The 24814-nt window shown below is 36.6% G+C and overlaps 1 protein-coding gene across 3 annotated transcripts in view; it reads right to left on the bottom strand.

Annotated features, from left to right (window-relative positions):
- Nucleotides 1-24814, bottom strand: part of ARHGAP44 (Rho GTPase activating protein 44) — a 176024-nt gene that overhangs the window by 72337 nt on the left and 78873 nt on the right. For all 3 annotated transcript variants that reach the window (XM_051995581.1, XM_051995580.1, XM_051995579.1), the window contains exons 11-12: nt 13721-13832; nt 13188-13269 (exon numbers count right to left, since the gene is read on the bottom strand). In XM_051995581.1, coding sequence (XP_051851541.1) covers nt 13188-13269; nt 13721-13832 — 194 coding nt within the window. The remainder of the gene's footprint in view (nt 1-13187; nt 13270-13720; nt 13833-24814) is intronic.

Raw genomic sequence — 24814 nt, 5'->3', positions numbered from 1 at the left:
GATCTCAGACTGTAGATTTTTTTTTTTTTCAAACTAAAAAAAATTTTTTATTAAAAGGTGGCTGAGCTTTTTTTTTTTTTTAAATTTTTTATTTAATAATTACATTATATTGACACTCGTTTCTGTTCCGATTTTTTCCCCCTCCCTCCCTCCACCCCCTCCCCTAGATGGCAAGCAGTCCTTTATATGTTGGATATGTTGCAGTATATCCTAGATACAATATATGTTTGCAGAACCGATCAGTTCTCTTGTTGCGTAGGGAGAATTGGATTCAGAAGGTATAAATAATCCGGGAAGAAAAACAAAAATGCAGATAGTTTACATTCGTTTCCCAGTGTTCTTTCTTTGGGTGTAGCTGCTTTTGTCCGTCATTTATCAATTGAAACTCAGGTCTCTTTGTCAAAGAAATCCACTTCCATCAAAATATGTCCTCATACAATATCGTTGTCGAAGTGTATAATGATCTCCTGGTTCTGCTCATTTCACTTAGCATCAGTTCATGTAAGTCTCGCCAGTCCTCTCTGTATTCATCCTGCTGGTCATTTCTTACAGAACACTAATATTCCATAACATTCATATACCACAATTTACCCAGCCATTCTCCAATTGATGGGCATTCATTCATTTTCCAGTTTTTAGCCACTACAAACAGGGCTGCTACAAACATTTTGGCACATACAGGTCCCTTTCCCTTCTTTAGTATTTCTTTGGGATATAAGCCCAATAGAAACACTGCTGGATCAAAGGGTATGCACAATTTGATAATTTTTTGGGCATAATTCCAGATTGCTCTCCAGAATGGTTGGATTCGTTCACAACTCCACCAACAATGCATTAGTGTCCCAGTTTTCCCGCATCCCCTCCAACATTCATCATTATTTTTTCCTGTCATCTTAGCCAATCTGACAGGTGTGTAGTGGTATCTCAGAGTTGTCTTAATTTGCATTTCTCTGATCAATAATGATTTGGAACACTCTTTCATATGAGTGGTAATAGTTTCAATCTCATCCTCTGAAAATTGTCTGTTCATATCCTTTGACCATTTATCAATTGGAGAATGGCTTGATTTCTTATAAATTTGAGTCAGTTCTCTATATATTTTGGAAATGAGGCCTTTATCAGAACCTTTAACTGTGAAAATGTTTTCCCAGTTTGTTGCTTCCCTTCTAATCTTGTTTGCATTAGTTTTATTTGTACAAAGGCTTTTTAATTTGATGTAATCGAAATTTTCTATTCTGTGATCAGTAATGGTCTCTAGTTCATCTTTGGTCACAAATTTCTTTCTCCTCCACAAGTCTGAGAGATAAACTATTCTATGTTCCTCTAATTTATTTATAGTCTCGTTCTTTATGCCTAGGTCATAGACCCATTTTGATCTTATCTTGGTATATGGTGTTAAGTGTGGGTCCATGCCTAATTTCTGCCATACTAATTTCCAATTATCCCAGCAGTTTTTATCAAATAATGAATTCTTTTCCCAGAAGTTAGGGGCTTTGGGTTTGTCAAACACTAGATTGCTATAATTGACTATTCTGTCTTGTGAGCCTAGCCTTTTCCACTGATCCACTAATCTATTTCTTAGCCAATACCAAATGGTTTTGGTGACTGCTGCTTTATAATATAATTTTAGATCAGGTACAGCTAGGCCACCTTCATTTGATTTTTTTTTCATTAATTCCCTTGAGATTCTCGACTTTTTATTGTTCCATATGAATTTTGTTGTTATTTTTTCTAGATCAATAAAATATTTTCTTGGAAGTCTGATTGGTATAGCACTAAATAAATAGATTAGTTTAGGGAGTATTGTCATCTTTATTATGTTCGCTCGGCCGATCCAAGAGCACTTAATATTTTTCCAATTATTTAAGTCTGACTTTATTTGTGTTGAGACTTTTTTATAATTTTGCTCATATAATTCCTGACTTTCCTTTGGTAGATAGATTCCCAAATATTTTATGGTATCGACAGTTATTCTGAATGGAATTTCTCTTTGTATCTCTTGCTGTTGGGTTTTGTTGGTGATGTATAAAAATGCTGAGGATTTATGGGGATTTATTTTGTAGCCAGCTACTTTGCTAAAATTATGAATTATTTCCAATAGCTTTTTGGTAGAATCTCTGGGGTTCTCTAGGTATACCATCATATCATCTGCAAAGAGTGATAGTTTGGTTTCCTCATTGCCTACTCTAATTCCTTTTATATCTTTCTCGACTCTTATTGCCGAGGCTAGTGTTTCTAATACGATATTAAATAATAATGGTGATAGTGGGCAACCTTGCTTCACTCCAGATCTTACCGGGAAAGGTTCCAGTTTTTCCCCATTGCATATGATGCTTACTGATGGTTTTAAATATATGCTCCTGACTATTTTAAGGAAAAGTCCATTTATTCCTATGCTCTCAAGTATTTTTATTAGGAATGGATGTTGGATTTTATCAAATGCTTTTTCTGCATCTATTGAGATGATCATGTGGTTTTTGTTTGTTTGGTTACTGATATAGTCAATTATGCTAATAGTTTTCCTAATATTGAACCAGCCCTGCATTCCTGGTATAAATCCTACTTGGTCATAGTGTATTATCCTGGTGACAATTTTCTGTAATCTTTTTGCTAATATTTTATTTAAGATTTTAGCATCAATATTCATTAGGGAGATTGGTCTATAATTTTCTTTCTCTGTTTTCAGCCTACCTGGTTTAGGTATCAGTACCATATCTGTGTCATAAAAGGAGTTTGGTAGGACTCCTTCAATCCCTATTTTTTCAAATAGTTTATATAACATTGGAGTTAATTGTTCTTTAAATGTTTGGTAGAATTCACATGTAAATCCATCTGGTCCTGGGGATTTTTTCTTAGGGAGTTGATTGATAGTTTGTTCTATTTCTTTTTCTGAGATGGGACTGTTTAGGATATTTACTTCTTCCTCTGTTAGTTTGGGCAAGCTGTATTTTTGGAGGTATTTTTCTATTTCATTTAAGTTGTCGAATTTATTGGCATAAAGTTGGGCAAAGTAACTCCTAATTATTGCTCTAATTTCCTCTTCGTTAGTGGTGAGTTCTCCCTTTTCATTTTTAAGACTAACAATTTGATTTTCCTCTTTCCTTTTTTTAATCAGATTTACTAAGGGTTTGTCTATTTTGTTGGTTTTTTCATAGAACCAACTCTTAGTTTTATTAATCAATTCAATAGTTTTTTTACTTTCAATTTTATTGATCTCACCTTTTACTTTTAGAATTTCAAGTTTAGTGTTTGACTGGGGGTTTTTAATTTGTTCCTTTTCTAGCATTTTTAATTGCAAACCCAATTCATTGACCTTCTCTTTCTCTATGTTATACAAATAGGCCTCTAGAGATATGAAATTTCCCCTTATTACCGCTTTGGCTGCATCCCATACATTTTGGTATGATGTCTCATTATTATCGTTTTCTTGGGTGAAGTTATTAATTATGTCTATGATTTGCTGTTTCACCCAATCATTCTTTAGTATGAGATTATTTAGTTTCCAATTATTTTTTGGTCTACTTCCCCCTGCTTTTTTGTTGAATGTAATTTTCATTGCATCGTGGTCTGAAAAGGATGCATTTACTATTTCTGCCTTACTACATTTGAGTTTGAGGTTTTTATGTCCTAATATATGGTCAATTTTTGTATAGGTTCCATGAACTGCTGAAAAGAAAGTGTATTCCTTTCTGTCTCCATTACATTTTCTCCAGAGATCTATCATATCTAACTTTTCTAGTATTCTATTTACCTCTTTGACTTCTTTCTTATTTATTTTGTGGTTTGATTTATCTAATTCTGAGAGTGCAAGGTTAAGATCTCCCACTATTATAGTTTTACTGTCTATTTCTTCTTGCAGCTCTCTTAGTTTCTCTTTTAAGAATTTAGATGCTACCCCACTTGGTGCATATATGTTTAATATAGATAGTGCTTCATTATCCATGATACCCTTTAGCAAGATATAGTGTCCTTCCTTATCTCTTTTAATTAGGTCAATTTTTGCTTTAGCTTGATCTGAGATCAGGATGGCTACCCCTGCTTTTTTGACTTCACCTGAAGCATAGTAGATTTTGCTCCAACCTTTTACCTTTAACCTGCATGTATCTCCCCGCTTCAGGTGTGTTTCCTGTAAACAACATATTGTAGGATTCTGGCTTTTAATCCATTCTGCTAACCGCTTCCTCTTTATGGGGGAGTTTACCCCGTTCACGTTTATGGTTAGAATGACCAATTCTGTATTACTTGCCATCTTGTTAACCCCGGTTTATGCTTTCCTCCCTTCTTTCCCCTTTCCCCCCTTCCAAGTATTAAGCTTGTGAGCACCCCTTGCTTCTCACAGCCCTCCCTTTTTAGTGTCCCTCCCCCCGCCTTAGAGTTCCTCCCCCTATCTTACCCCTTTCCCTCCCAGTTCCCGTATTCCCTTCCGCTTAGCTTATTCCTTCCCTTTCCACTTTTCCCTTCTCACTTTTCAATGAGATGGGAGAAGTTTCACCATAGATTGAATATGTCTTAAGATTTTTCACTTAAAGCCAATTCTGAAGGCAGTAAGATACCCACTATATTCATCCCCCTCCATTCTTTCTCTCAGATATAATAGGTTTCCTATGCCTCTTCATGAGATGTACTACCCCCACTTTACCCTTTTTCTGGTACAATGTCCTTTCCACATCAATTTCTAGAACAAGGTATACATGTATTCTTTATACATCTATATAGTCAAAATATAGTTCCCAAGATTAATCTTTACCATTTTAGATTTCTCTTGAGTTCTATATTTGTAGATCAAACTTTTTGTTAAGTTCTGGTTTTTTCATCATAAATAGATGAAATTCGCTTACTTCGTTGAATGTCCATCTTCTTCCCTGGAAAAAGATGCTCATTCTAGCTGGGTAAGTTATTTTTGGTTGCATACCAAGTTCCTTAGCCTTTCGGAATATCATATTCCAGGCCCTTCGATCTTTTAATGTGGATGCTGCCAGATCCTGGGTGATCCTTATTGTGGCTCCTTGATACTTGAATTGGGTTTTTCTAGCCGCTTGCAATATTTTTTCTTTCATCTGAGGGTTCTGGCATTTGGCCACTATATTCCTTGGTGTTTTGATTTTAGGATCCCTTTCAGTGGGTGATCGATGAATCCTTTCAATGTTTATTTTTTCCTCTGTTCCTATGACTTCTGGGCAGTTCTCTTTGATAATTTCCTGGAAGACAGTGTCCAGGCTCTTTTTTTCATCATGTTTTTCTGGGAGTCCAATGATTCTCAGATTGTCTCTCCTGGATCTGTTTTCCAGGTCTGTTGTCTTCCCCAGAAGGTATTTCACATTTTTCTCCATTGTTTGATTTTTTTGGATTTGCTTGACTGATTCTTCTTGTCTCCTCGAGTCATTCAATTCCACTTGTTCAATTCTGATTTTCAGTGAAGTATTCTCTTCACTCACTTTTTTAAAATCTTTCTCTAATTGTCCAATTGAGTTCTTTTGTTCTGTGGAATTTTTTTCCATTTCGCCAATTTTGTTTTTTAGAGAGCTGTTTTCTGTTTCCAGTTCACTAATCCTATTTTTCAAGGATTTTACTTCTTTATCCACTCTCTCTTTAACTGACTTCTCCAGGCTCTTTTGCCAAGCCTCCCTCTCCTTTTCCCATTTTTCTTCTAGCTCCCTTGTGAGAGCCTTTTTAATCACTTCTATGAGGTTCATCTGTGCTGAGGAACAGACGATCTCCTCCTTTGGGGAATCACCTGGGGACTGCCTGTTTTTAGTCTCCTCAGGATTTAAAGTCTGCTCTCTATCTGTGTAGAAGCTGTCAAGGGTTAAAGTCCTCTTCAGCTTCTTGCTCATTCTGTCTATTAATCAGAGACAAACTACCAAAGAAAAACAGAAAAAACTGGAGTCTTTCTTTGGGGGGGGGCTGGGTGTGTTATCGAGCTTCCTCTACAGACTGCAGGGGGCAGCAGTGAGGCACTAGCAGGACTGTGTGCGCCTGCGCTCTGAGATCCCAAAGCGTGCTGAGTCACTGGGGGGGGGAAGGGGGGGGCGGCCAGGTCCTGAGAGACTCCAGCTGTTTGGGGTTGTATTCTTCAGCCCCAGTGTTTTTAGCTTCTCTGCTGGGCTGCTGATTTGCTGCAGGTTCCAAACCTGTAGCGAAGCTCTCCCCGCAGAGATGGCTGCGATCACTCTCCACCCCCTCTCCAGTCTGCTCCCGTGCTCTCACTGCCGCTGCCCTCAGCCTGCGCCCGATCTAAAACCGCCCCAGCCCTCCAGTAAAGACAGACCTTTCTTGGCGGATCTCAAGGATGGCTTCTCTTGGTAACTATTTGTGGGGTTTTTTTTCAGTCAAGCATTGATTCAGAGGCTTGTAATGAAATGGATAGTGAGAGAAAGCGTGGAGCTTATGCAGCTGTGAGCCTCCTCTCCGCCATCTTAACCGGAAGTCCTCAGACTGTAGATTGACCTAAGGAAATGAGAGTCAGGGCCCAGCTCTAAGATATCATACAAAAGACAGGTGGGGCATGATGGCAGCCAAGGTTACACCTTTAGAAGTTCAGAACTCTGATGTGATCAATCAGGAAAAAAGCCATTAGATGGGAGAAAGGGATTACATGATCTATCAGCCAAAAAGCAATCAGATAACAGAAAGCGATTACAATTGGGGAGAATATAGGTTTTAAAATACGACAGAAGGGCAGTGTCCAGTGCAAGCAGCTCCAATGTAATTGCCAGGTGATGAGAAGAGATTTAAAAAGTGATAAATAGAAGGGACTAGATAGGTTAACTGCTTGGGAGAAAGGGTTTACTTGTATCTCTTACAGGTGGAGAAGGAATCAGGTGGGTGCCAACGAGCACCTGGAAAGAGACAGAAAAAGAGAAAAACCTTGAAAAAAGGAGAAGACCTAAGAACAAAATCTGCAGGAACCATTGGATTCCCTAATACAAGATGAGACTATTTCAGGACTTTAAAAGTTGCAGGAATTATTGGATTCCTGGCACATGAAGTAATGGACAATAGATTCCTTTTGGACTAGTTCTAGGACTTATGGACATGTGTAATTCCTCATGTTGATTCATGTTATTTGTTACATTATTACTAGCCTATGTTACTATGTGCTTATGTAATTTATGTAATTATGTATAATACCTCTCATATTGATAGATTTATGTATACCCTGTTTTAAGAGTGAGACCCTTCAGAAACCCGCTAATCTGATTTGATTTCCCATTTCCTTTGGTGTTTTCATCTCCCTTCCTGAGATGTCAGGGAGGGCGTGATCACATCCTTTTATGATGTTTTCACCCCTTCTTTGAGCAGTCAGGGAAGGCATGATCACCTCTTTTTTGGGTTTCTCACCTACTTGAGAAGTCAGGGAGGTCATGACCACCTATGTTCTGAAAACAAAAGAAAGTGGGAGATGTTATGGGCCAAAACTTGAAACAAGGTGCTAAGTCAGTGGAATTGATAGAGACAATGGTTATTTAGCATAGTTCTTAACAGTTCTCTAGTTGAGGACATGGACTTTATACTTACTATAGTTCTACAAGATTCTACCTTTGATAAGAGACTATATAAGCTCGGACAAATTCAACCAGAATCAGAATGAGGCAAGACCAGAGAAATGGTGGCAGGCTGTCCTCCTTTGCTTCTCCACTGAAACTCAGATTTGGAAAGCCTCCAGAAAAACTAGCCAAGCCCCAAGTGAAGGAGACAAGACTTTGAAGGAGACAATAAAGGATTTGGACTTTAATCCTTGGCTGCACTTGTGATTACTGAACTGAAGGAAAAGCTGCCTCCAGAGAGTCCAAGAGAACCCCAAAAAGAAAATATTACAATTTAAAGAGAATATTACAATAAGAAAATCAAACTTATAAGAAAAAAGAAGTGCCTGAAATTCTAATATTTCCATCAGGATATAAGGTAGTTCTCAAACCCATAATTTTGCAATAGGGTATGGATGATTAAATCTCCATAAGGAAAGAGGTAGGAAAAACACAGCCTAAATAATCTTTCTTTATTCTACCTTACACCCAGGAAAGAGATGGAATATGATTGGGACAGATTCAAATCTATAACTATCCAGTAGTGAAAAGACAATAGGGAGCACTGAATATTAAAAGATTACTCCACAGTAATATTGTAAAATAGCCATTTTTTACCTTAATCATAATTGTAACACCTTACATATCTTTGAAGCATTTTGCCAAATTTAAATTCAGATTTTTGAATGAAGGTCTTCTTACTAGAATCTAGTGTTCTTTCTACGACTATTTCAAAATACCAAAAATAGAGCAAGTTACAATTTTAAGTTGTTAGATTATAGAAACAGATTTGTATAGTTAGAAGGAAATTTTCATATTAGTTAGTTCAACTCATTTTGTGGATGAAGAAACTGTGTCTTAAAAAGACAAGTGATTTCTCATAATTATAGAATTCAAGCTATAAGGACCCTTCGCAGCCATCTAGTTCAAACCATTCACTGAAGGAATTTTCACTAAAGTTTTCCTGAACATGTGTTTATTCTACCTCTGCTTAAAGATCTCCAAGGAATGTGAAGCCCTTTCCACTTTTGTCAGCTCTTATTGTTATTAAGTTTTACCTGACGTTGAATCTAAATGTAATTCTTGCAATTTCTACCCAGTGCTTCTGGTTCTACCTTCTGGAGCCAAAACAAGCTTCCAAACAGTTGAAAATAGCAGTCATGTTCTCCCTGAGTTATTTTCTTCAGGCTAAACATACATTTTCAGTTAATAATCTTCATTTTTCACAGCCTTTACCACTATAGTTACCTTCCTCTGAATACTCTTTGATTTATTAGTATCCTTAAGTGTTGGTGATCAATGCTTCAGATGAATTCTGATGAGGGCAGAGCACTTCATTTCTTCAAAGTTATATCTTTCTTAATACATATAAACTTTTTTTGGCTGTAAGCATCACACTAAGAATTCAATCCATTAAAATTCCTCAAAATTTTTTAGAATACTGTTTAGCACTTGCCACTTCATTTTATAATTCTGAAGGTTTTTTGATTAAGTAAATGTCTTTACATCTATTGCTATTATATTTTATTATATTCAGCCTAGTAACACTACTTCAGTCAGATCAATTCCATCAGCAAATTTGATGACCATACCAACTATGACTTTATCTAAGCTACTGACAAAAATATTAAACATCACAGGAACAAGCACAGATCCATGGAATATTCCACTAGAGTTTTCTTGCAATGATGACAATGAACATTAACACCTTCTTTGCATCTAGCATCCAACTAGTGTTTAACTATTTAATATTGTCACTGCCTAATCCATATCTTTCCATCTTCTTCACAGAAATAGTATAAAGACATTCTGTCAAAAGTTTTATTAAAATATAGTTAAACTATATACACAATACCACCCTCATTTATTAGTTTAGTAATTTTGTCAAAAAAAAAAAAGGAAATAAGAGAAATCTGGCATGACCTCTTTTGGAAGCCATGTTGACTTTTTATAATCAGTGTTTCTCTTTCTATTTTCCCTTTCAACCATCTATTTAATTTAATTATTCTGGAATTTTCCAAGGAATTGAAGTTAAACAGAATCAGTTCTCTTTCCTTTTAAGAAAATCAAGACATTTCCCCTTGTCTCTCATGTATCTCTCCCATTTTCTATCTTTCAATCAAATTTAGTATGGTATTCCATTAAATGTCAATTTAGGCATGTTGTAGTGTTGAGAAATCCTGAACTTCTTTTGTGGAGCATCTGATAACAAGAATATCTTTGTTAGTATCTTAGTACTCATATCTGCCAGTTCTTTCAGGACCAGAAAATGTAGTTCACCTGGGCCAGGAGACTTGATTTCACCAAAGGAAGTTAGGTGCTCTCTTGCTTTCTCTTTACTTATCTTGGATTATCAACTCCCTGTCACTCTTGATTGTTCTGTCATTTCCAGGGTAAACATGCTTCTCCTTTGCCGAGAAAACAGAAACAAAGTCAAAATTAAGCTGTTCTTTTCTTTTTTTCTCTGCTGTTAGTTATTATTGTCCAAAGTGTTACGAGGTCCTTTTTCACCTTCCTTTCCCCCAAAAAACAAACAAACAAAACCCCCTTTGCTGGTCTGTGGTTTAGCATTCCTTACACAATTTTTATGGAACTATGCCATACTCAGCATATTCATCTTCTGATATTTGGTCTTGTTTCCAACTTCTGTATATTTCCTTTTTAAAATTTAAGTGGTAAAGAAACCACACTGGTTTCTTTAGACAATTCCCATTTTATTTCTTCACTGGAAATTTCCTTTTTTTGTCTTCAAAATTTCTTTCTTGAGCATCTCCTAACTCTCCTGACATGTATTATTCTATGAAATCTCATGTATCATTTCTATTAATTCTTTGGGCATCTGTTTTCCCCAAATTTAGTGTCATATAATGCTCAGATTAATTCTCTATCACTATCAGGAAGGAGGTCCTTTTCTCTTAAGGTTCTCAGTAAGGAGACCAGTAACTAGTTCCTCTCTATTTCAGTAAGATGTACATCAAAAAAAAATTTCCCATTTTGCTTCTTCCACCTTTTGAAAGATGAAATTATCAGAATGATGGGTCAAAAAGTTATTACTTTCTCTCCTATTGGTAGATAGAGTTATAGCAAATATCTGTATACCAGAGCTCTCTATCACTACTATATCATGTTTTTGTGTCAAACTTGTGATTTCTTTCTCACTCCCTCTTTCTCTTTAGGTAATCTGTAGTATACTCCAATAGCAAAATCACTGTTTCTCTCTCTGAAATTTATAATCCAAGTAATCTTCATCACATTGCCCCCTTTTTGTTCCTAAATTCACCAAGACACAATCTAGTTTTAATAAAGTAGAAATTAGAATCTATGCATCCTGGTTCTAAATCTAGTACTTTTTCCAATTCAATGCCTACAAAAGGATTCACTCTTGTCATTTTAATAATAGATATTTATTATACACCTACTTTATAAAAAGTACTAGAAATACAAAGATAAAAAACATAACCATCTTTTCCTTGCAGAAGTTTGCATCATATAACAGGTGAAGAAAGAAATGAATAAGCACTACGTTGAAGAAAGTGAGATGTATGGTAAAGGTAGATCGGCATGGGTTATAGATTAGGAAATCTTCAAGGCTGAGCTTAAAAGTTGAGGATTTTGAAAGGGAGAGATGAGGAAGTAGTGCATTCCAGACATGGGGAACAGTTTGTGCACATGCACAGAAGTGAAAAGCTAGATGGCCTAACTGATATATTCGATGAAAACCTGGAGATTAGTCCAGGTTGGCTAGATTGGTTAGATTGTGTGAAACCAAATGTGTGAAACAAAAGTTAGAGAGTTGTACGTTGGAGACAAATTGAAGAGATGCTTTTAAATAGTAGGCCAAGGAGGCATCTACGGTTGATTTTAGAACAGCAGAGTGATGTGGTCAGATTATTTTGTTCACTGTGTAGAATACAAATCTGAGAGTGGAAGAGTTGCAGTCAGGTAGTTCAATTAAGTTATTATAATAATCCAGATAATACATGACAAAAAGGAAGAATTGAAAGTTCTTGCTAACTCACTGAATTTTGAGATGAGGGAAAGACAGAAAAGAGCCAATAGTAACTCCAAAGTCACAAAGCTGGTTGATTTGAGAGAGTATCTAAAATAATCAAGGTAGGAGGGAATAAGCATTTTTAAGCACCTGTGATGTACCATTGTGCTATAAATACTATCTCTAAATTTTTTTAGTTCATTTAGGAACATTTGATTACCCTAAATGCTATTTACACACTACTTTTTGTAAACACATTTTTAAAGATACTCCCTTTGTTCACCAGTGGTCATTTCTCACTTCAATCAAGCAATAAAAATTCATAAAGTATCTACTATATGCCAGATACTGTGCTAAGTATCTTCACTACCAAAGGGAAGAAATTCTGTTAAACTTTATTTTTGGAGTACACATTGCCCTTTGCAATTCATATTCCTTATTCCATAATAAATAATCAAAGAATCACATACCTAATTAAAAAGGGATAACTAAGATATTGTCTTAAAAATGTAGGTGCACATTAATTAGGGGAACAGCTGAACAAATTATGACATAAGAATGTAAAGCAATATTATTATACCATACAAAAAAGACAAATAATATGAAGAATTCAGAGAAATTTAGGAAGACTTATAATGACTGACGCAAAGTCATTATAACTAAAAGAAAAATATACACAATGAACATTTTAACATAAAAAGTAATATTTTATGACATGAGACCTCAGGTCAATGCAACGAACATTTCTGAGCCCAATCTGGACTTAGATTATGACACATACCTTCTCTGTTCTTGGTAGAGAAGTGATCACCTATAAAAAAGTACTGAATTCCCACAATTTCCTTTCAAAAGAAAAATCTTAGAAGTACAAATTACATAGAGTTAGGTAATTATAAATTAATCAGCTAAATTAACAAGTCTAGCCTCTTCCAGTTTAAATCTATCAATCTATTTTATTAGATAAACATGCATTAAGTGCCTACATAGAACATGGCCTTACTTTTTAGTTTTCTGCTTTAGCTTTAAACTTTTTAAATAACCATAATTGAGGAAATGAAACCTTTCTGGTTGTTATTGGGAATAGCCTCTATTGCATTTCTTTATGTTCCAATACCCCAAGTTTATTGCTCTAATGCAATTTCCCATGGCCAGAAATCTCTTGAAAATACTTCTCCTTTATAATCTTTTGACCTAAGTCAGCTTCCATTAGCTGAAGCTGCTCTCTGATCTGATAATCAAGAGATTTTGATGTTCATAGAACTTTTCCTTCAGTTCTTACACTCTCAAGTTCTGACACTGTCCAGTTTTTCTTTTCATACTCCATCCTCCCTCATCTTTAAAAATAAGCCTTCTATTCAGTTTCACAATATGGGTTTTTACTTTCAAAACTATTGAATCTTTGAGATCACAAATCAATCTACTTATTTAAGTTAGTTCTTGTCTTGCCCAAAATTTTCCTGTGGATTCTTTCTTATTTCTCTAATCTTTTGTCAATATTTTTCTGGTTCACTATTACCTCATGTTTTCAGAACTAGTTCCTCTTCATCTCACTTCCTAGCATGAATAGAGGCTACTTCAACATTTCTCTCCTACATTATTTTTAAAAACTCCAATCCCCACACTCCCACCAAAACCAAAACTATAGGTTTTGTGACAGTCAGGATACTCACTTGGAAGCCTGAATCCACTCTTCATACAGTTCAAAGGTCATGAGAGGTTCTGGTAATTCTCTGAGATAAGATTTTAGAGCTCCTGGACATGAACAAATTATTTAACATCAGCAATTATGACTGGACAGAGAAAGGCACTTGAAAAGTGGCCTTGCATATAAATTTAGAAATTGGCTCTCAGAAGGTTTGGATTAAGAGACTGATATAGTACTTGGGCACTACATTGTAATTACGTTACATGTAATTAAGATGCTTGCTGATTCTCTTTCACAATTACTTTTAGGCAAGGCATTCTGAACAAAACAAAGAATTGATGTTTTTTTTTTTTTTTTTTTTTTTTTTTTGTTTTGTCTTTAACAGTTTTTTGTGGTATGTTTTGGAATGGGGTATACTGCCCTTAAACATCTCAAGGCATGATGGGAATTCATTAGTTTTAGTGTCCCGACACATCTACCTTAAAGGTCTACTCATTCCCTTTTCTGAAAATCCCTGTCTAACTCAGTCACAAGACAACCAGGTAATAACTCCACTACCTGCAATGGCATGAGGGTCAGCTGAGTATTCCTGAACATCCAGTACACAGCAGTCCAGAGCAGCTTTCAGCTTTTTCAGTTTGGAAGCAGAGGGAGCCACTCTAAAAAGACCCTGCCAGAAAGACAGAAAAGAAAGTTTTAATAGAAAAGTTCAGGCAGATCAGAAAGTAAAGGAAAAGTCACACCACAGATTTCTTAGACTTCTTTTCATGCAAAAATTATATTAAAGAAAAATAGCATTCTTTTGGCAAGTTGGAAAGTAAAGGGTAAGTTAGTGACTGTCAGACAAACTTTGTACACTCAGAATGGTTAAAGACAAATGATGATTTGGGGCAGATAAACCTCTTTGAGCCTAGGATATCTAAATCTATATCCTATAACTATAAAATTTACTGACACCCTCTGATCTTAGAGTATAAGGCAGAGAATATTCAAGAGAACTATAGAATGGAAAAGAGAATTAGAAGGGAGCTTACAGGCTGAAGGAGTGGAGGGAAAATCAAGCAGAGAATTGGAGAGAAGCTGTCAAAACAACTTAGGAACTAGGAAGAAGGCTCATTAAGTATCTTTTAGATAGCACTTCACTCTTTCTCCACTTTCAATGTGTAATGCAAGGAATGCATCATTGTTTAGTCTTGGAAAGAAGAGAGTTATGTCGTCTTTGTTAAACTCATGGAAGAATCAAAGTCATTATCTCCTGAGTAGATATATCAGAGAGTGGGATTATGCTCTGACCCTAAGAGCTTCAAGGGAGGTGTGAATTTGGATATCTCATACTAAACCCTGACATGCAAAGTGCCTCAAAATGCAATGTTCTCTCTGTTTATCTTGACTTCTCTGTTGTGTAACACTGTTCACAAGCTCCTCTTAAAATTCTCTCCTTCTTTAGCTTCCAAACACTATACGAGCCTGCTTCTCAACACCTCTCTACAATTGTTATCTTCTTTGTTTTCTTCAAATGTTCATCTGTAATGGGCTGAGGCTCGAGTTGATGCACTGAGGTCCCAAGCACATGAGGCTAAATAGTAATTGGACCATACTCTATTAGTATATATACTTGGAGAAAGAATGGCCCCTGCCCACTCTTTGTGCAAGTCCTGAAGTGTTGTATAGGAAATGACGATTTTGGTGGGTGGAGGCAGGGGAGTAGAAAGGGAAGAGGAAAAAGAGACTGCTGCCTGGTGTCTTGACATAGCTGCTCACATTGCTATTGCGACAGCCCTTCACCTCTGATCCCCCTCTGCTAGCTGGCTTCCTGTCGCAGCTGCCCATATTGCTATCACAATCCTCCTTCACCTCTACTAAGAATTCTCTCTACTGAGAATAAAGATTGAAGATTTTTCCCTTAACCTGAATTCCTGACTCCAGCTGATTTTAAATATGCTGTCATCACATTCATCAATGACCATCTATCTCCTAAAATGTGTATTATTCAAGGTACTCAAAGCCAATCCTTGGCCTTCTAATATTTTCTCTTTATACTATGTCCTACATATGCTATGTGTTGTAAAAATTAAACTTGCTATCAGGGAACAGAGAACTAGGGGCAAGTGTTGGAAGCTACAGAGGCAACTTTAAGTTTGATGGGGAAAAGTTCTTAATAAACTTTTTTTTAGAACTACTAAGAAGAGAAATCATTGGTTTGTGATATAATAAGTATTCTGTCATGTAAAATCTTTAAACAAAGGTTTATAGACCATTTGCCAATATTATTATTGAGGATTTCTGTTCATTTATGAGTTTGATTAAATGATTTCTGAGATTCCTTAAAATTCTGAGATGCTATAATTTTGAGTTTGGCATGCTACTGGACCATTCAGAAAGAAGTTGTTGATGCAGGACAGGGGTTCAGGAGAAAGATTAAAACAGGGCATAGATTTGAAAGTCATCTGTATGGAGATGGTAAAACAAGTCAGAGAAGCAGCTTAGAGAGAGAAACTAAGAAAAAAGAAAAAAGGGACCCAATAGAACTTGTGAAAAATGGATGATGATCAAGTATCATGGACACCAAGGTAGAATAGTTATGCTGGAGGTGAAGATGGCCAACTCAATTAAACTCACAAACCTTTATTGAGTTCTTATTATGTGTTTAGGTTCTGGAGATAGACAAAATAAAAATGAAACCTTTCCTCCCATTTGCTGGGCCAAGATAGAAAGATTCACAAAGGTCAAAAGAAGATGAGGACTGAAAATAGGTCACTGGGTTTAATGGTAAAGGGATGACATTGGAAGTAGTGGTATTAGAAAATAGATTGAAAGAGAGACTAAGAAGTAAATGAAAATTGAGGTTGTGAAATCATGATTTCTTTTCTACATTTGCTATAAAGGAGAGAAATAGGAATTTAGGCTATGGGAATATAAAAATTAAGTGAAAGTTTGTTAAGGGGCATATTTGAAAGTAGAAGAAACAAAATTAACAGATAGGATCACATAGAAGATCTTCTCTGATACCCATGATTTCTCAAACTTCTTCAAAATAGAAATTGTATGTCAAAAACAAAGCAACTTCAACTGACTACATCCAGAATCTGAAAGGTTAAATATAACTTAAAAAATTCCAAGAGATGGTGCTTATTGACCCTAGGGTCACTTAATACCTGCCCCCCACTTCCCTTGCTACCATCAACTAGGCTGATTCAAGGACATAACAATATTTACATATAACAAAAACCACCCCTATAATCTCCTTCCTTTTTTCAGTGCTTTGGAGATCCCAGCTCCAGGATATTTAAGTTAGTTTGGGCTGCAACAACTATCTTGGCCTCAGTCATTCAGAAAAAAGCACCTGTTAATGGCTGCAACCCCATAGCACTAGCATCCTAAAGCTCTGAACTGCCAGTGTTGGGGGAAAATAGCATTATAAAGCTCTGAAACGCTGCTTCCAGACCACAGAACTAAGGAAAAAAGGGAATGGGACAGGTCACCAGTACGTGTGTGTGTGTGTGTGTGTGTGTGTATGTGTGTGTGGCGGGGGGTGTGTATGTGTGTGTTTGAAGGAAAAAGCAGAGCACCGAAGTGGGGCCAAATATGACCACTCACTTGATTAAATGAAGAATGTACACATTTTGAGATCCAGCTCCTAAGGAAACTACAATTAAAAAGGAGGGAGCTAGAAAGAGAATTTTAGGAAAAATTAAGAGGACCAAAAAAGACTGAAATTACCAGATTTCAGGTAGAAGAAAACTCAGATATTGATGATAAAGAGATAAAATCAAGAGGAAAAAATAATAACACCAGAAAGAAAAATGGCCTCCAAATCTAGTAAACAAGTTTAGGAAATTATGGATAAATATTGCACAGTGATGGACAATTCTCCAATATTTTATATGGTAGAGGACACTATGGAATGTGAAGAGAACATGGAATCACAGCAAATTGTTCTCAAATACTTCAAAAGAGAAATGAGAAGTATAAGAATATAATTTGTTCTTAATAGTAAAAAAAAAAATGGGCAGACTAGAAAAATTTATAATCTCCTAAGGGCAGTCTCATCAAAGAAACAAAAGAGAGAACAATATTTTGGAAAGGCAAATACTCAGAAATGAAGTAAAATCTAGAAAAGCAAAAATAAAAAACATTTTAAGACATCCTCACCATACAAGAAAACATACTAATCTTGAATATAGCATAAGGCACCACAATGCAAGAAATAATTTAAGAGAACTCCCCAGAACTTCTGAACATAGAAAATGAAATTCCAATATAAAGAATTTACAGAACAATTCTAAAAAACAAAACAAAACAAAACAAAACCAACCCCCTTTTTCTCCCCGCAAAAACCCCAAGGCTATAAACTTCAAGATACAGAGTAGTTAGATTTTAAAATTCAGTTCACAAACAACATGTTTTACAAATGATCAGGGAAAAGACCTTCAAATACAAAGAAAAGGTCATTTCAATAATACAAGAATGTTCTGCACTCAATAGAAAACATGGAGAAGAATAGAGTGATGTGTTCTAAAGAGTAAGAGAACTCAAGTTGCAGCACAGGATGAGCTACCTGAATAACTGAGCTTAACCAAACAGGAAAAAGGATAGACATTTGTTGGAATCCTAGTGTTAACTCAACTTGAAACAAGGTGATAACTCAAAGGAGATGTTAGAATCCTAGTGTTAATTTAATGTAATTGACATGATCCTTGTGTTCACACCTTTACTCGTTGGAGTTCACACTTTTGGGAAATTTCGGGCTTTAGTAGGAGATATCCAATTTCACACCTCCCTTGAAGCTCTTAGGGCCAGAGAGCACGCTAAGAGATATCCCATAATCCCACTCTCTGATATATAAGAAGAAAGCAGAGGCCCAGTTAGGAGAGTTCAGCTGAATTTAGATTGAGAGGGGAGCATCAAGTGAGTTTAGCCAGAAGCCCTTTCTGAGTGAGGAGTTTTACTTTGGAACATTGACTGGGGTTGGAGAGGAGCACTCTGGGATTTTGAGAGCCAGAAGCCCTCTCTCGGAGGCAAGACAGATTCAACTTGGAGCTGAATTGGAGGCTGAAGAAAGCAGAGGCAGAAGCAAAGGACAAAGCTGCAAGAGCTCTTGGAACCAAGCAGAGAGATAGGCCTCTAAGCTAACCAGGCTATATTGGAGGCAATAAAAGATCTGAACTTTTATCACCTGGCTGCGTTTTGGGTGATTATTACTTTCAACTGCAATTAAGGCTGCCTCCAGAAAACCTCCCCCGAGAAACCTGCTCTCCCCCAGAGAGAACCATCTTATATTATTTTAAAGAAAAAGAACACCACATTTTGGCGCCTGAACAGGGACTGACAGACCCCTCAGTGGATTTCAGTGGAAAAGCCTCTGATCCTGATTCAGTGGAAAAGCCTGTGATCCTGATCCAGTGGAAAAATCTCTTCAACCCAGAAATTAGGGTGAGTACAACAAAGAAATTTTGTTAAAAGAGTTAAAATAGAATTTCAGCTAAGATGGGAAGACAGATATTTAGAAAACAGCCTTCTGTTTCTGTTAAAGGAAAATGTTTAGAGAGCATTGTCAAAATTATGGAAAGCTAAGTTTTGATATAATTTTGGAGCAGATCACTGAACTTTTACAAACTGTAAAGCACATATGTCCTTGTTTCTCTATGGAAAAAGAATTGGATCTAAATGAGTGGAAATTAGTAGGAGAGGGTCTTTGTCAATTCTATAATAAAAATGGGCCTAACTCAATTTCCAAAGACATACTTAATACATATAATTTAATACAACTGGCTTTAGGAAATTTTATAAATACTAAAATAAGGAAAAAGAAGAAACAGCAGGAAGGAGAAGTGCCAACTAAACTAGGTGAAAAGAATGGAGTTAATTACAATTCTGAGTGTGATACTAAACAGCAGGAGGAATTAGATCATTCCACATCTCATGACTCTCCCCCCTCAATTAACCTTTCATGGGCGGAGGAAGAAGGGAGAGGAAGAGAGGCAGAAACACAGTCAGCTTCTCCTGTAAAGCAGAATATGACAAGATTAGAAGAGGCATTAATTAAAGCAAAAAATGAAGGAGAAGATATATCTGATTTTATAAATGCATATCCTGTTATTGAAAAGCTTGACTCTTCAGGTCAAAAAGAGAGAAAATACACTCCTTTTAATTTGGAAAAAATTGAATATTTGAAAAAGGGTTGCACTCTATATGGGGCTACATCCTCTTATGTTAAGCTGTTACTAGATAATTTATTTTATGAAATCTTAACCCCAAACGATTGGAATTCCATAGCTAGGACATGTCTAGAACCAGGACAGAATTTATTGTGGCTTTCGGAGTATCATGAATTATGTAAGATTCAAGCCCAATGCAACAGGCAAACAGGAGCTATTGTACAAATCACTTTTTAAAAAATAACTTTTTATTGATAGAACCCATGCCAGGGTAATTTTTTTTACAGCATTATCCCTTGCATACACTTCTGTTCCGATTTTTCCCCTCCCTCCTTCCACCCCCTCCCCTAGATGGCAAGCAGTCCTTTACATGTTGAATAGGTTACAGTATATCCTAGATACAATATATGTGTGCAGAACTGAACAGTTTTCTTGTTGCACAGGGAGAATTGAATTCAGAAGGTAGAAATAATCCGGGAAGAAAAACAAAAATGCAAGCAGTTTATATTCATTTCCCAATATTCTTTCTTTGGGTGTAGCTGCTTCTGTCCATTTTTGATCTGAATTAACTCTCTTTATCGAAGAGATCCATTTCCATCAGAATATATCCTCAAAAAGTATCGTTGTTGAAGTATATAATGATCTCCTGGTTCTGCTCGTTTCACTTAGCATTAGTTCATGTAAGACTGCCAATTTGATTTCCCACTCTCCTTTTTCTAATCAGATTTACCAAAGGTTTATCAATTTTATTGTTTTTTTTCATAAAACCAACTCAATTTTATTTATTAGTTCAATAGTTTTTTTTTTTTTTTTTTTTGCTTTCTATATTATTAATTTTAATTTGGTCTTTTTCTAACTTTTTAAGTTCCAGGTCCAATTCATTGATCTTCTCTTTTTCTATTTTATTCAAGTAAGCCTCTAAGGATATAAAATTTCCCCTTATTACTGCTTTGACTGTGTCCCATAAATTTTGATATAATGTCTCATCGTTGTCATTATCTTGAGTGAAATTATTAATTGTGTCTATAATTTGCTGTTTCATCCAATCATTCTTTAAGATGAGATTATTTAGTCTCCAATTACTTTTTGGTCTATTTACACCTAACTTTTTGTTGAATGTAGTTTTTATTGCACTGTGATCTCAAAAGAAAGCATTTACTATTTCTGCCTTCCTGCATTTAATTTTGAGGTCTTTATGTCCTAATATATGGTCAATTTTTGTGTAGGTTCCATGAACTGCTGAGAAGAAAGTATACTCCTTTCTGTCACCATTCAGTTTTCTCCAGAGATCTATCATACCTAGTTTTTCTAATATTCTATTTACCTCTTTAATTTCTTTCTTATTTGTTTTGTGATTTGATTTATCTAAATCTGAGAGTGCAAGATTGAGATCTCCCACTATTATAGTTTTGCTGTCTATTTCTTTTCGCAACTCTCTTAACTTCTCTTTAAGGAAGTTAGATGCTATACCACTTGGTGCATATATGTTTAATACTGATATTTCTTCATTGTTTATAGTACCCTTAAGCAAGATATAGTTTCCTTCCTTATCTCTTTTAATTAGCTCAATCTTTGCTTTTGCCTGATCTGAGATAAGGATGGCTACCCCTGCTTTTTTTTACTTCACCTGAAGCATAATAGATTCTGCTCCAGCCTTTTACTTTTACTCTGTATGTATCTCCCTGTTTTAAATGTGTTTCCTGTAAACAACAGATTGTAGGGTTCTGACTTTTGATCCAGTCTGCTATCCACCTCCTCTTTATGGGAGAGTTCATTCCATTCACATTTACAGTTAAAATAACCAATTCTGTATTTCCTGCCATCCTAATATCCCCAGATTATACTTTTCTTTTTCTTGCCCTCCTTCCCTTCTTCCCTAGTATTAAACTTAGTGGTCCCACTAACGTTGTGCAGCTCTCCCTCTTTAGTATCCCTCTCTCCTCCCTTTGAATCCCTTCCCCTTTTCTTGTTCCCTTCCCTTATTATTCTCTTTCCTTCTCCCTTTTCCTCTCCCACTTTTTAATGAAGTGAGAGAAGAATCTCTGTAAAACAAATATGTCAATTGTTTCCTCTTTGAGCCAACTCTGATGAAAGTAGGATTCACACAATGTTCCTCCCCTCTCTAAGTTCCCTCATATATGATATGTTTCCTTTGCCTCATTGTCTCATGTAGTTTCCCTCTTTTTATCTCCCCTCTTCCCTTTTTCTGACACTATCCCCTTTCCATTTCTACTTCCCTTTTTTATGTTATATGTATAATCAAATTATACATATGGTTTTTATGTATATTCACAACAGAAATACAGTTCTCAAGAGTTCCTTTTATCTTTTTCTACTTCTCTTGATTCCTGTTGTTGGAGATCAAATTTTTTGTTTAAGTCTGGTTTTTTCCTTAGAAACAGATGGAATTCCTCTATTTCATTAAATGTCCATCTTCTTCCATGGAAAAAAATACTCAGCTTAGCTGGGTAATTTATTCTTGGCTGCATTCCAAGTTCTTTTGCCTTTCGGAATATCTGATTCCAGGCCCTTCGATCCTTTAATATTGAGGCAGCCAGATCTTGCGTGACCCTTATTGTGGCATCTCGGTATTTGAATTGTTTTTTTCCTAGCTACTTGTAAATTTTTTTCTTTAATCTGAAAATTCTGAAGTTTGGCCACAATATTCTTCAGAATCTTTATTTTAGGGTCTTTTTCAGAAGGTGTTCGATGAATTCTTTCAATGCCTATTTTCCCTTCCGGTTCTATTACTTCTGGGCAGTTCTCTTTGATGATTTCCTGTAAAATAGTATCTAGGCTCTTTTTTTCATCATAATTTTCTGGTAGCCCGATGATCCTCAGGTTATCTCTCCTAGATCTATTTTCCAGGTCTATTGTTTTTCCAAGTAAATATTTGACATTTTTTTCCTATCTTTCATTTTTTTTGGTTTTGCTTGACTGATTCTTGATGTCTCAATGAATCAGTCATTTCTATTTATTCAGTTCTGATTTTTAGTGAGTTATTTTCTTCATTAGCTTTTTTTACTTCTTTTTGTTTATGTCCAATTGAGTTGTTTTGCTCTATGGAAATTTTTCCATTTCACTAATTTTTTTTTTTTTAGTGAGTTATTTTCTTTTTCCAATCCGCAAATTCTCTTTCCCTGCACTTCTTGGGAGTTTTTTACCTTTTCCAATTCATATTTCAGGAAGTTGTTTTCTTTTTCTACTTTATCAAATTTTTCTTTTAGTGAGTTATGTGCCTTTTTTGTACTCTCTTGCATAGCTCCTCTTTCCTTTCCCCATTTTTCTTTTAGCTCTCTTTTAAGGTTTTGAATAGTCTCTTCTAGGAGAGCCTTTTATATTGGAAACCAACAATTGTCTGGAGACTGTCTGCTATTAGTCTCTTCTGGGTTGAAAAGCTGTTCTCTTTCTGTGTAGAAACTATCAATCGTTCTTTTGATTTCTTTACTCATTTTGTTAAAGCCTGTAAGGTCTGCCTTCAGAGCCAGGAGGTTACCAGCTTCCTCTGCAGAGCAGTGAAAGGTATATGGACCGGTAGCTGTCCTGCCAACAGGCTACAAAAAGCAGTGAGGTACTGGAGTGCTCTGGGAAAGAGTTCCCCACCTGAAAGTAACTCAGGCCTGCAGGGCCGGGCTGGGAAAGTGCCCTTCAAAGAACCTCTGCTGTGTGAGATAAAGACTGCCCTGGGGCTAGACACTTAGCAGTGAGAGTTTCACTGCCCAAGTCAAACCCTGCCCTGGGGCTGTGGGTATTAGCAGCTAAGCAGTGAATGGATTTGCAGTGATCGGAAGTGTCTGCCCCGGAAGCACAGTCAGCAGGGGAGGTTCTATTGCCCCAGCCTGAGCCCCCCACTCTGCAGATTAGAGGCTGCCCAGGCTATGCCGCCCTGCTGTGCAGATTAGTAACTGCCCCCGCAAAAGCCCGGAACTGCAGGATGTGGCCACAGTGCTGCAGTAAAGTCTGTTTGAGTCACTTCTGCGTTTGAGGGGTTACAGCCAGATCTCATTAGGTTCTGGCATTTTTTAGAGGACCCTCTGTTTTAGGCTTTAACCACTCTGCCAGTTTACTGCTTTGTAATCAAGGCAGAGCAGTTAGCGTATAGCAGAGTCATCTCTATAACTTCTCTAGCCACAGAGATCACCCCCGCCCCTGGTCTGCTCAGGACGCTAGCCTCTCGCTGCCTGTGCTAGTCTGTTCCTGGCCCCTCAGGACAAACCTTTCCTGGTGAGCTTCCGGATGGACTTCGGCTGGTAAGTTGTGGTGCTTCTAATCTTCATGAATTTAAGCAAGAAGAGTTATTTTTGAGGCTGGATTAAATAGTTGGTTATGAGGGTAATGAGAGGAGCTTAGAGAGTCATGTGTGTGCCTGCTCCACCATCTTGGCTCCGCCCCCTGGACAAATCACTTTTGACCAACTAGCTGGTGAAGGTCAGTATGCAAAAAGTTCAGAACAGATTTATTATCCCATACCAGTGTATGAGCAAATTTCTAAGCCTGCAATAAAAGCTTGGAATTTTCTCTCTGGACAGAAGGATGGAAGTAAAGCTTTCACAAAAATAGAGCAAGGTCCCAATGAACCTTTTGCAGATTTTGTGGGATGTTTGCAAACAGCTAGAATAAGAACCATTGGAGATAATGCTGCCACAGAAATAATGACTAGACATTTGCCTAAGGAAAATTCCAATGAGGTTTGCAAAAGAATTATATGGAGACTAGACAAAGATGCTCCTTTAGAGGAGATCATGAGACACTGTGCCACAGTGGGCACAAATGCTTATTATACCCAGACTATGATGAATATGGAAAGACAGGGTCCCTCTTGGCAAGGAATTTCTAGAGAAACTCATAGATGTTTTCAGCGTGGAAAAGTTGGACATTTGTAAATATGGAGATAGAGTGAGAAGACAGGGTGAGATAAAACCCCAAAACCCATCTCCAGAATGTAACTGAGGCTTTCACTGGGCCTCTGAATGTAGATTGACCCAGAGGAATGAGAAGCAGGGCCTAGCTCCAAGGTATCAATCAAAAGATAGGTGGGGCATGATAGCAGCTGAGTTTATACCCAGAGAATCTTTAGAAATTCAGGACTCTGATGTCATCAACCAACAGAAAAGCAATCAGAATTACAGTTGGGGAGAATACAGGCCTTTTAAACTATCAGGGCAGTGTCCAGTGCATACAGTTCCAATGTAATTGCTAGATGATGAGTAGAAATCCCAAAAGTGGTAAATAGAAGGGAATTAGATAGGTTAACTGCTTGGGAGAAAGGGTTTACTTGTATTTTTACAGACAGAGAAAGATACAGATGGAGAACGAATCAGATGGGTGCCAACGAGCCGCATTTGCCTTGTCCATCAGAGAGAAACAGAAAAAGAGAAAAACCTCAAAACAAAGGAGAAGCTTTAAGAAACATCTGACATTGAAAGAGCATGACTGACAATGAGAGTGTTAGAAGAACTTTTAAAATCTTCAAGAATCATTGGATTTCCTAACA

Source organism: Antechinus flavipes, chromosome 4 (assembly GCF_016432865.1).
Source record: "Antechinus flavipes isolate AdamAnt ecotype Samford, QLD, Australia chromosome 4, AdamAnt_v2, whole genome shotgun sequence".
Lineage (NCBI taxonomy): Eukaryota > Metazoa > Chordata > Mammalia > Dasyuromorphia > Dasyuridae > Antechinus > Antechinus flavipes.
The sequence above is the reverse complement of the archived record's forward strand: the minus strand, read 5'-3'. Positions and strand labels throughout refer to the sequence as shown.